Here is a 13,763-nt window from a genome sequence, read left to right on the forward strand (position 1 = left end):
ATATATATATATATATATATATATATATATATATATATATATATGCATGAAAGACCTCAGTTTCTTCAGAATATGAAAATCTAGTTGTTGTTGTTTTCCGCGCTGTTGCAGTTTATGATCTAATCTCTGTTTTCAGGAGGTTGTTTCTCTGTATAATTATGAGGTGTCAAAACATAAATCAGTAAATAAAGGTTTTCTACAAAACAATACTTGCCTGCTGGTTTAATACTGTATGACACCTGATTATTTCTTACTCATTTTACTGCAACTTTTGTTAAAGTTACATTTATTCATTCAGCATTTGCTCTTGTCCAAAGCCACCTATGAATGAGGTTAATAATACATGCATTGTATTTAATTATTTAGCAATTTTCCAAAGCAAAATAAATAAATAATTATAAGAAACCAACAGTATTAGCATCACCTCAGCACTACATCAGAACGAACTAACGTATCTGAACTCATGATCTAATACATCTCGCTTGTTTTAATTGCTTATTAGCGACATGAAAAGGCTTTGCTCGGCGCCAGGCGCCAGGCTCTCATTGTCCGTCAGGTCGTTCTCTCGTCTTTGGTGGTTGAAAGCGATCCAGTGAGCTCAAAGCCATGATTCTGGTCAGAGCAGACGCGCCGCGGCCTTTCACTTTGATACGACATGGTTCGGTTAAATCCGGCTCCCAAAGGCAGCGAGGTCTGGATGCATGTTGCCATAGAAACTCTGGTGGAAAGGCTCCCTGTATGAGACCGGAGCCAAAGGCGCCGGAGCTAATGAGGTTGCGAGAAAGGGCATCCAACATGGCGAGGAGCCTCACGGAGGACAAGGTGACAACAATGACAACAGAGGCTCTCAGAGACGCTGACTCATCTGATTTAAAACCTCCTCCTCAACAGCTCTGCCATCATCAGAGTGAATATGCATTTCACTGCATTCTTTCCAGGCCCGAAGCGAGAAAGCGTGGTTGATTATCACAGATGTAGGTGGACTGACGCTTTTGTTGAGAACCCTTGTTTGGGATTTCTTTGGGATTTCTGGTTGCACCATTTGTTCTGATAAAAATTGTGATTTAAAATACTTTTCTTTTTTTTTTTTGCGCGTGTGTAAAAAGCACCAGGTTTGCAGTGCTTCTTTGTCAGGCTGCATAATTTGTCCAAAAAATTGTGATTCTACATGACTCTAAAATTAAAGTAATAATAATACGGGTAATATTAAAGTTTTCTTTTTGCCAAAAACTGAAAATAAAGTTTATTTAATATTTTATTTAATCGCATTTATTTTATAGTCTACACTCAAATATGAACTGATTTGTAAAAAGCACCAGGTTTGTAGTGCTTCTTTGTCGGGCTGCATAATTTGTCCAAAAATATGTGACTGTATATTAATGTGACTCTAAAATTAAAATTATATTAGTGATGCAGCAAACTGCTTTTTTAAATATATATTTAAAACCACAAAAACATATATATATATATATATATATATATATCACACACACACAAAAAAAAATATGTATATACACATACATATAAATATACAGTATATATAAATCTAAACTAAAATGAAAGTTTTCATGACGTATTTATTCAAACATAAATTAAATAATTAATTCAACAGCCTAAGTTAAATATAATGAATATGTAGTGAATATATTTCAGTTGCTGAAATGTCAGTGCATCACTAAAAATAAATAAATAAATAAATTAATTAATAGTAGTAGTAGTAATCATTATTATTATTATTAAATATTATACTTTATTACAATATTATGTATTAATAAATAAAATATGAAACAAAATAGGAACCCCAGGAAGGGTTGAGATGTCAGTGGTTTTTGTGATTATGCTGCAGAAAGCGATTGGCTGGCTCTTGGTTTTTCAGTCTGCCGGTCAGCGGTTTTATGACAGGCAGTGCTGGATTCCTGAAGACACAGAGAGAAATGAACAGAGGTCTCCAGGCACAGGAGTGCTGTAATATATGCAGGTGTGCAGATGAATCTAAATCCAATTTATTTTCCTCTCAGCAGGACCTTTCATTTTGCCCGGCGTCCTGCAGAGCATAAAAAAACAGATTTGCATGAAACAAGCACATGTGAGAGAATTACAGCCTTCACATGATGATACAGGATCTGTGTTTGAGAGTTTGACGTGACGTTATCATTGCAAAAGCTGCCGTTTTATTAAATACATGCCACGCTTTATGGTTTGCTCTTACTGACAGTGAAGAAATGAAGACAAAAATATTAGCATTGTAATTTTACATTTGTACTATAAAATAAAATAATTTTTATAGTACAACATTTTTACAGTATAGTATTTTTACAACATATTTCTTGTTTTATTTATTTTTTTGTTAAATGAAATTCATAAAACTAATTAAAATTATTAATATTTTACAGTCATGTTGAATAGAAAACAAAAACAATGTGAATAAAAACAGACTGAATACATATAAAGATAATAATAATAATAATCCCAAACACTATATCCACAGTACAATGTTTTTATAGTACTAAAGTATTTTTACAATATATATTTTTATTTTATTATATATTTTTATTGATTGGTAATATTTAGTATTTTTGTATTATAATATGTTTCTATTTTTATTTATTCATTTATTATATATTTTTATTGATTGATAAATCTAATCAAACTCATTATTATTATTATTATTAATACTATTTTCTAGTTATTGAATAGTATAGTTTGAATAGTGTTTATGAAATTTCAATTGGAAAGAGATTTATTATTTTTTTTACTTTTTTTTTAATTCACTTTATGATTACAGAATGTGATGCTTGATGTTTAATGAAAATGAAAAAAAATAAGATGTAAATATTTGTATTGTAATTTTACATTTGTCCTTTACAATTTAAAAAGTACATATCGTTTATTTTACAGTATATTTTACCGTACAGTAGTATTTTTACAAAATATTTAAATTATTTAAAAATAGTGTAGAATAAGAATAAAACATGATTATTATTATTAATATTTTTTTTTAGTAATATTGATGGATCAAGAACAGTGAATAAAAACTTAACTGTAAAGATTGTTATTATTATTTTTTTTTTTAGAGAACGCAATGCTGGATCTTTTAATGTTTGAAAATGAAGAAATTAAGACGTAAATATTAGTACTGTAATTTTACAGTTGTACTATAAAAAATATTTTGCAGTACAGTAGTATTTTTACATAATATTTTTCATTTTATATAATATTTTTATTAAATAATCAGAATTCACACAAATTATAAAGAATAATTATAATTTTTAGTCCTATTGAACAGATCAAAAACAGTGTAGCGAGTGGAAAGTTTTCTTTTTTGTTTAGCTTTATGGTTACAGAAAGAGGTTTGAGTTGGTTCATATAAAGAGTAAACCCAAATGTGAACACCCACAAGTTTTTCCACAAATTGTTTAGCTCTAAAAGGATTTTTCTATGCAGATGCACTCTAAAAATCACCCCAGTCTTTCTAGAATGGTTCATTCTTTCTAAATAGATCTATTCAAGTCATCTGGTGAAAATTCCTGAATTTTTTCATATCGCAATGCCATTTTTTTCCAATATCATGCATCCCTACTGATTCACAGACCCCAGCGCTTCTGCAACAAACAAGAACACCCTCGCATTGTGATGTTGAGTTTTTGCATTAAAAAGCATCATAAAAATGTGAAAGATAATACATGCATCATGTTTAGCACACATTTTCATACAGAAAAATAAAATGCAATAAAAATAATAATGTTTGAAAATGAAGAAATTAAGACGTAAATATTAGTACTGTAATTTTACAGTTGTACTATAAAAAATATTTTGCAGTACAGTAGTATTTTTACATAATATTTTTCATTTTATATAATATTTTTATTAAATCAGAATTCACACAAATTATAAAGAATAATTATAATTTTTAGTCCTATTGAACAGATCAAAAACAGTGTAGCGAGTGGAAAGAGTTTTCTTTTTTGTTTAGCTTTATGGTTACAGAAAGAGGTTTGAGTTGGTTCATATAAAGAGTAAACCCAAATGTGAACACCCACAAGTTTTTCCACAAATTGTTTAGCTCTAAAAGGATTTTTCTATGCAGATGCACTCTAAAAATCACCCCAGTCTTTCTAGAATGGTTCATTCTTTCTAAATAGATCTATTCAAGTCATCTGGTGAAAATTCCTGAATTTTTTCATATCGCAATGCCATTTTTTCCAATATCATGCATCCCTACTGATTCACAGACCCCAGCGTTTCTGCAACAAACAAGAACACCCTCGCATTGTGATGTTGAGTTTTTGCATTAAAAAGCATCATAAAAATGTGAAAGATAATACATGCATCATGTTTAGCACACATTTTCATACAGAAAAATAAAATGCAATAAAAATAATAAATGTGCAGTAAGCATAGGCGATTTACAGGCTTGATCTTTTTTTAGCGCCGATCTCACGCACATCTGTCCGGCTGACACAGAACTCCCCTTTTAAAGAGTCCATTTAATATTCAATAACCGCATGTATTATTCATGTGCTATTCAGAGAAGGTGTCTGCAGTACACACAGCGGCTTTCACTAATGAACCCGTGTCGTCTGTCATGCTGTCGGAGGAAAGCGCTTTAAATAAAAGTCTAACCGTAGTCTGGCTGCAGGGGCCCCAGGGGCCAAAACCAGTCGTGAGGGATACGGGAAAATCCTGCTGGAAACAAAGCTGGAATGAGTCTCCTCACCGCAGAACATCACTGGAACATGCACTGACAATATTATCATAAAATTGTCCTATTGTTACAAATATTTTTCTTTTTTTCCCATGGAAAAGCTTTAAGTTTTTTTTTTTTGTCAAAATAAAAGTTTGATGAGTAAACTTTTAAAATCGAAGAAATATCAATATTGTAATTTTACAGTTATAATGTAAATAAACAAGGAGTTTATATTTTTATACTTGATTTTTTATTTTACAGTGAAATATTACAATAGCAATGTCTATTTTTGTTTTAATTTTTTTGTATTTTATTTTTCTGCAATTAATTTTTATTTTATTGAATATATTTGAGTTTAATATATTTATTTTATTTTATATAATTTATTTAATATAATAATAATAATAACCTTATTATTCTTAAATACTTGATTGTTTTTATTTTACAGTAAAATATTACATTAATAATACATCTTATTTTGATTGTATTTAGTGTTTTTTGAAGAAGAAAAAAAGTATTTATTACATAATATCTCTTAGTTTTTTATTTTATTAGTATTTTATTTTTGTGTATTTTTTATTTTATGTATTTAAAATGTTTTTTTATTTAATATAATTTATTGTATTTAATATTATATATTTAATAATAATAATAATAATAATAATAAAAATAATAGCCAGATTGAGGTTATTATATTATTTTTCTTAAATCATTGTTTTTATTTTACAGTGAAATATTACATTAATAATATATCTTATTTTGTTTGTATTTAGTGTTTTTTTATTTTTTTTATTAGTATTAATTAATCATAATTTCTCTGTGATCTTCTGGTCTGCGGATCCTTCAGTGTGCATCTGTGGGATTTTTTCTTGCCTGTTTTATGGTCTAACAGCTGAAAATCGTGCATTCATAGAAGTTGAATACTTTGTATTAATGGTTTGCTTGAATCTTTTAGAACAACTATGAGCACTAATTGACTTTCAAACACCACTAACAGAAATCGACAAGCACATTCTTGATGTTCAGCATTTAAATGTGTTTACAGAAATGTATGGTATGTTTAATAATGTTTTTCATCTTTTTATAGTGTCGTTGGCGTCTCCCTCAGAGCAGCCGTTCAGCTGAATCATGATGATTTAAGCTCCAATTTAATCACCAAGATTTGCATAATTTACAAATGCAGATCCTGTAGGTCCAAACGGCCTGAAGGACATGCAAATGAAGCTTATATTTCACCCAAAAATGAAAATTTGCTGAAAACGTACTCTCCCTCAGGCCAAGACATAGCTCAAATGTAGCATCGCATCACTTGCTCACAACTGGATCCATCCACAAGTAATCCACACCACTCCAGTCCATCAGTCAGTGTCTTGTGAAGTGACGTTTCTACCTAAAATATGAGTCGATAATCCATAACGCTTCCTCCAGTGAAAACGTGGTCTGATCTGAATCAGGAGACAAATCTGCACAGATTCAAAACAGCTCTAAACAAATATGTGGCTGGATTTTGATGTGAGAGACAACAGGAGATGGACTTTTCACTGGAGAAAGCGTTATTATGGATTATGGACTCATATTTTAGCAACAATTTAAAGTTAAAAATACCTTAATGATGGATTTGTTTCAGCTTTTGTCTTCTCAAGACATTAACTGATGGACTGGAGTGGTGTGGATTATTGTGATGTTTTTATCAGCTGTTTGGACTCTCGTTCTGACGGCACCCATTCACTGCAGAGCAAGTGATGCAATACTACATTTCTCCAAATCTGACGAAGAAACAAACTCATCTACATCTGGTATGACCTGAGAGTGAAGACATTTTCAGCCAATTTTCATTTTTAATTCATGTGAATACCTATTTCTGATTGTGTGCATGTTACAGAAAATCTTGTCTTCATAATCTTACATCAAAGATGTAAAATAAAATGTCACATTACGCAAGTATAAGTGGTTGCAAATGGCATCTTAGTTGTTGTATTTATGCTTTCACAGAAATAAAAGGGAACGTTGGATTCATTGATGTACTCTATTATGGGTGTGACGGTCTATTCAGTGTTTGCACATCTTTCTGATTGAATCAAATATTTATGAGCATCATTTAGCAATGGATCTGAATGCTAGTTTGGAGCGAGACGTTGGTGGCGCCGATCAATCCTTTGGCCCCTCAAGTGGCATGAAGACAATTCGAGCTCTAATATTACTCATTGAACCGACACTGAAATTAGCGAAGGCTTCCGGAGCTCTGATGGGTGTAGACTCTGTAATAGCGTGCTTTTCCTCTGGGTGTGTTGTGGGCATGTTGTTTTCTGAGTCACATCCGGAACTGATAAAACCTCTGATTGTTCTTGATGAAAAACCATCTGTGTCTTTTTTCCATTTGTTGTCAGTGACGTGTTGATGTGCACTTTGGGATTTCACTCGTCCTCATGCAAACATCCAGACGTGTTCAGCGGTGGGAGTGATTTTACCCTTGAATATGTTTGTTCAGTTTGTCTGATTATATTTGTCTGCTGTGGCACGGATTGCACTTTCACATCATACGCATTTCATGTTAATATTAATATATCTTAAATTTTTTTGGTTAGTTTTGTATATTTAAAAAAAGTATATTAGTATATTTAAAAAAGAGTCCAATGTAAAATCTCGGTCATGAAGTCATTTCAATAAAAGCTAAATTAATTACAATTTTTTAAAATTAAATTAATTTAAATACTTTAGATTTTTCTGTTATTTTTGTATGATTAAAAAAAGTGTTGTGCCCAAAGTAAAATCTGTATCCTGAAGTAATTTCAATAAAAGCATTATTTATTTATTTAAATACATTACATTTTTCAGTTATTTTTGTATGATAAAAAGTGTTGTGTCCAATGTAAAATCGGATCTTAAAGTAATTTTAATAAAAACTAAATTTAGGTCGATTTTTATTGATTTATGTATACATTTCTTTTTTTTTTCTATGACAAAAAAACATTTCTGGGTCCTGAATTTAGTTAAATGAAAGCACAATTTTATTTTTTATTTATTTATTTATTCATTTAATATATTTAATTTTTTTGATTGCTTTTACATGATAAAAAAGTGTTGTGTCCAATGTAAAATGTGAGTCCTGAAGTAAATATTACAGAAGCAAAATGTAGGTAGAATTGATTTGTTTGTTTGTTTTTTTATTTAGTTATTTATTTATTTTAATATATAAAATTTTTCTGATTTCTTTATTTACTTACATATTTATTTTAATATTAATACATTTAATTTTTCTAATTATTTTTGTATGATAAAAAAGTATTGTTATGTTAATACTAATGTTTTATTGTAAAATCTTGGTCTTGAAGCAATTTCAATAAAAGCAAACATTATGAAGAATTAATTAAGTTATTTGTTTACAAACACACACACACACACACACACACACATATATATATATTCATTTTTCATTTTTACCGTATTGAAATTGATAACTTGTTAGATTTTTTCCATTTGTTGTCGGTGATGTGTTGATGTGCTCTTTGGGATTTCACGCGTCTGCTGGCTCGTTCTCAATCATCCAGATGTGTTCAGCAGAGGGAGTGTTTTTCAGGCTTGATTATATTTGTTAAAGCATTGGTTCTGCCGTGGTGCGGATGGCTCTCACACATCAGCGCTTGATTGGAGAGTCGTTGCGTTGGCTTTAATTAGCCGCTGACAGCTGAAAGCCGAACACACACCTGTTGCACAGCTGCATGAGCTGCCGAGAGAAACACTTGTTGAACGACACGACAGATGAAAGATCTGCTCCAAAACCAGAGAGGCTTCCTACCTGATGAACACTTTCAGCTACAGACGCAAAGGCTTTTTTGGCTGAAAATCGGTTCCACATTGCAGCTCATTCTGCCAACAAACGCCCACACAGACAGGCACAGAGCATCTGACCGGCGCGCAAACAACCAGCCAGACTTATTTCATTTTTACAGTCCAGTTTACATGAAACAATTAGCATGGGCATATGCATTTCATATTTCAGTTGTATTCAAGTTGTATTCAATGTAAAATTTGAAGTGATTTCAATAAAAGCAAAATTGAGATAGAATGTATTTATTTATTTGTTTAATATAAATAAATAATGGATAGATTGATATACAGAAATGTAGATAAATATATAAATAAATAAAAAAACAAAATATATAGATTATTAAAATGACTTCCGAACGCTTGGGCGCAACACTTTTTTATCACACAAAAATAATTAAAATCTAAAATGTGTTAAAAAAATAAATAAATAATGGTAGATGAATATATAAAGGAACAAAAAGAAAATAAACAAATAAATATAGATGGAAAAAATATAGCAATTGTGTATGTTTAAATGAATGAATGAATAAATAGTGGATAGATGAGTGGATGGATGAATAAACAGGTAGATAGATAAACATATTAATAAATAAAAATAAAATTAACAAATAAATAAACAGGTAAAAATATAGCAAAATAAAAATAGCTAAAAATAAAAAAAATACATAAAAGTATGTATGAATGGATGAATGAAACATGCAATTCTATCTAATTTTTTATGAAATTAACTCTCAATTGTTTTCCTTTGAAGTAAATAAATTAATGAATGAATAATTGAAATTTTTTCAGATATAATGATGTTATATCTTATGTTGTATAACATCATATGTTATATAAATATGTTATTTACAGGTGCATCTCAATAAACTAGAATGTCGTGGAAAAGTTCATTTATTTCAATAATTCAACTCAAATTGTGAAACTCGTGTATTAAATACATTCAATGCACACAGACTGAAGTAGTTTAAGTCTTTGGTTCTTTTAATTGTGATGATTTTGGCTCTTATATTCTCATATAAAATGAGAAAAAAATGTAATCTATTTAATGCATTTCATTTTTCATATTTTTGTGTGATTAAAAAAGTGGGTCAAGTAATTTTAATAAAACTAATATTTAATGAATTAAGTTGTTTGTGTATTTTAGATGAAAACAATAGAGTGTCAATTTCAATACAAATTAGCAAAAATTTGATGTGTTATTTATTTATACATCTATGTATATTTTTACATTTATTTTTTATTAATTTATCTATCTATCCATCCATCCATCATTTCAAAGTAAAATGCTGGTCCTGAAGTCATTTCAATAAAAGCAAAAAATATTTAAATATGAATGGTTTCTCTTGTATGATATAAAAGTGTTGTGTCCAGCGTGGGGGCTGAAGTTGAACTGGCTGATGCTTTAGATGTTGTTTCTTCATCATCATCATCATCAGCAGCAGCAGCAGCAGCAGCAGCAGGTGTTTTTAGCATCCAGATAAAAGCGCTCATGGGAAGCGGTTGTGGGCGAGATCACAGCGGTCTTAAAGAGGCTTTACAGGCTTATTCTGCCGTATTTTACAGCTTAATTCCTGCACTTTTCCCTCAGGAAGCGAAGCTGCGGGAGCTGCTGGATGTGGGGAATCTGGTGGGCCGGATAGAGAACCGGATGCTGACGGTGGTGACGGGGCCAGACATGGTCAACATCCAGTACCTGAACTTCATGGCCTTCCAAGAAGACGTCGCCAAGGTGTTTTACTGCCTCTGAACATTTCATTAGATCAGCGGAGCGTGGAGTGGCAGATATTTCTGGCAGTGAGATACTTGTGCAGCATAAATCCTAGTCAGGATACTTGACCTGAATTGTTTTAATGAAAATGCCTTTTGTGTTTGTCATTGATGAAGGAGTGGGCAGATGAGCTCTTCAGTCTGGCGTCTAACCTGCTCGCTCAAAACATGGGCCGAGAGTCCTGTCTGGAGAAAGCGTGAGTACCTGATGATTATATTTACCTGCTTCCGCCAGGAGGCCGTTCACACCTCAGTCACATGATTTTGTTCTATGAAAAGTTTTTAAATGTGTTTATGACTCATTGTCAGGAAACAGTACCAGATTTAAAAGAATATACAGTAACACTTCACTGAAAACCTTGTATAATGTATAATGCATTGCAAGGTATTCATAATGTACTGTGTGTTGTAATGCATTATATAATTTTATAAATACTTGTTACCAAAGTTAAAATGCATTTTAATATATGAAAGTGTGTTTGTCGTGCGTTTTAATGCATTGTACTTTATAAAGGTGTGACAATTAAAAAAAGTGTTACAATGTATTAATGAGTTATTCATGAGATCATACAGTGCATTATAAGGTGCTTTAAAACTACATTTATAATGCATTATGTATAAAAGCTTTAAGTCAAGTGTTACAGAATATGCTTTTATTAATTAATGAATTAATATTATTTAATTAGTTAATACATATTCTTTAATTAATTAATTGGTACTTTAATTTTGTAATTTATTTATTTGTTTGTTTGTTTGTTTGTTTATTTTTTTGTGAACTAACCCTTTAAATCAGGCCAATTAATGTTTATTGGAAAACAATAGTGTTCGATTCAATAAAATACAAATTTAGAATTTATTTTTGTGTGATTGTCTATTTTTAATCTTTTATCTGTTTTGATCTTTTATCTGTGTATTTTACCTAATTATCTGAAGTCATTTTAAGTAATAAAATATTAATCAATCAATCAATTAATTAATATCAATATATTTATTTTTCTTTCTTTCTTTTATTATATTTTTGATTATTTGGCTATTTTTGGATGATAAAAACGTTTTGTGTTCAATGGAAAATCTGTATCCCTAAGTAACTTAGAATTGTATTTATTTAGTTAGTATATACTTTTTCAAATCTAATTATATATTTTTATATTTATATCAACTTATTTTGTTTTTGTGTTTGTTATCTTATTTAGCATTTTGTCTAATTTAAAAAAAATTATTTGTGTATTTCTTATCTATTTTTATTTTATCTAATTATTTATCTTTTTATCAGTTTTTTTAATCAATTTGTTTTATCTGTTTGTTTGTTTGTCTGTCTATATTTATCTATCTATTTATTCATTTATTGAATTATTAGTGTGCTGGTGATGAATGGGAATAAATATTGTGTGTATATTTCAATATCTGTATCTATGAACACAATCAGTCAGTCATGGAGACACAGTTTCCTGAGAATGGCTGATCTAGTTTTTCCATGAAATTGTTTTATGACCAGCTTCACGAGACTCAAGCTGCAGACGAATCAAGAGGGTCGAATCCCAGTGAAAAAGTAAGACTCAGCTCTGTCTCTCATGATGCAGCAGAACGTGATCAGATCTGAATGCTCCTCATGTTTCGCTCTCTCTCTGCAGCATCTTCCGCTTGTTCTCGACCGACCGGAAGCGTGTGGAGACGGCGCTGGAGAGCTGCAATCTTCCGGCCGGCCGGGTGAGCATATGTTCGGCTAATCGCTCCAGAATCCCGCTGGCAGACAGGAAGACCTCATGTTTCCACAGGAAGTCAATTTGTGGGTTTTACCAAAAACGTGTGCTTTCGGATCGAGGCACACCGCCTGACAAATGACTCCAGAATCAAAGGGAGTCTGTTTGTTTGCCTTATTGTTTTATGGCAAATGTAAAGGTTGAACATTGGACACAGAGATTTTCTCAAAATCCATAACGTTAAAAGGCCTCAGGAGGAAACAAAGTGTGTAGCTAATCAGAAATATGGTGTTATTCTGGCTGGCCTCCGCCTTTGCCTTTTTTTTAAGTTTTTGTTTATTTAATCTTCTACTTCTCTATTATTTATCTTTTATTTATGTGTTTATTTTTATCTGTTATTTTATTTATATGTTTGTTCATAGTTTTATGCATATATTTATTTGTACATTGTTTTTTTATCTGTTTCTATTTGTATCTATTTTTTTTATTTGTCTGTGTATTTATCTTTTTAATTATTTATTTATTTGTTTATTTATTTATTATCTGTTATTTTATTTATCCCTACTCTTATTTATGTTTATTTTTATATTTTTTTATTTTAATTAATTTCTTAATTACTTTTTATTTATTTTATACATATTTAGTATTTATTTATAAATGTTTAACAGTTTTTAATTAATTTATTTATTTGTCTATTTTTTCTGTTTATTTATCTTTTATTTATTTATCTTTTTATCTATCTATCTAGCTAGCTATTATTTATTTATACATACTTTGGTTTATCTTTTTATCTCTTTTTTTCTGCTTTTTCACTTCCAGGATCAAAGGTAGTCTATTTGTTTACCTTATCGTTTTACAGCAAATCTAAAGGTTGAATGTTGAAGACAGGGAGATTTTCTAAATCTGTAATGTTAAAAGGCCTGGAGGGAGTCGTGAGGGAGAAAGTGTGTAACTAGTGAGAAATCATCTCGGCCTCCGCCTCTGACTCACTCACTCACGTCCTTTCATCTGGTTTTTCTTCTTTCTTTGGCATTAATCAGCCGCGGGCGCTGGATGCTTTGAATGTTTACTGTGGGAGATGAACGTCTGACAGCATGTGGATGACATTGAGTAATGTTTGCTCTCCGACAGCGTTGTCCATTATTGGGATTGACGTAACAAAACAGTCGATTCCTTGTCAGCTGAACTAGGTTCTTAGGATGCAATTAGCTAATTCATTTTGAGGTAAGCTTAAATATTTTTGTTTTATTCATATGGGGCCACTTGTTAGTAAAAGCAGGTTTAGCTTCTCTATTTTTGGTGATTAATTGCTGGCGTGAGACTGAAAACTCGTTGTTATTGTTATATGTTATATGTTGTATAATAAATGCATGAATATGTATTTCATACTTTGGTTAAACTTTATTTTACAGTACATGTACTTACAATGTACTTAACCAAGAAAGTACTGGGTAGTATAAGGTAACTACGTGGGGTAAGGTTAGATTTTGGGGTAGGTTCAGGGTTAGAACCTAATTTGTAATTGCGATAATAAGTACATAGTCTGTACATGCAGAACAGGAGGGTAAAATAAAGTGCTAGCCATAATTTGCTGGTCTGTTCTTGTTGGTCTCTGCAGAACGACTCCATCCCTTTGGAGGATTTGACACCTGATGTTTACAAATCGTTCATCAACAACCTCTGCCCACGATCTGAGATTAACCAAATATTTGCTGATCTGTAAGTATTTATGGAGCCATTTTCATATATATATATATATATATATATATATATATATATAT

At 30.7% G+C, this 13,763-nt stretch overlaps 1 protein-coding gene across 1 annotated transcript in view; it reads left to right on the forward strand.

Annotated features, from left to right (window-relative positions):
• Positions 1-13,763, forward strand: part of plcb1 (phospholipase C beta 1) — a 73,404-nt gene that overhangs the window by 29,949 nt on the left and 29,692 nt on the right. Inside the window, exons 4-8 of the mRNA XM_016284073.1 lie at positions 10,104-10,244; positions 10,400-10,479; positions 11,778-11,831; positions 11,914-11,989; positions 13,601-13,701. Of these exons, the coding sequence (XP_016139559.1) occupies positions 10,104-10,244; positions 10,400-10,479; positions 11,778-11,831; positions 11,914-11,989; positions 13,601-13,701 (452 nt within the window). The remainder of the gene's footprint in view (positions 1-10,103; positions 10,245-10,399; positions 10,480-11,777; positions 11,832-11,913; positions 11,990-13,600; positions 13,702-13,763) is intronic.

This window comes from Sinocyclocheilus grahami, unplaced genomic scaffold (genome assembly GCF_001515645.1).
Source record: "Sinocyclocheilus grahami isolate Dianchi unplaced genomic scaffold, SAMN03320097.WGS_v1.1 scaffold179.1, whole genome shotgun sequence".
Classification (NCBI taxonomy): domain Eukaryota; kingdom Metazoa; phylum Chordata; class Actinopteri; order Cypriniformes; family Cyprinidae; genus Sinocyclocheilus; species Sinocyclocheilus grahami.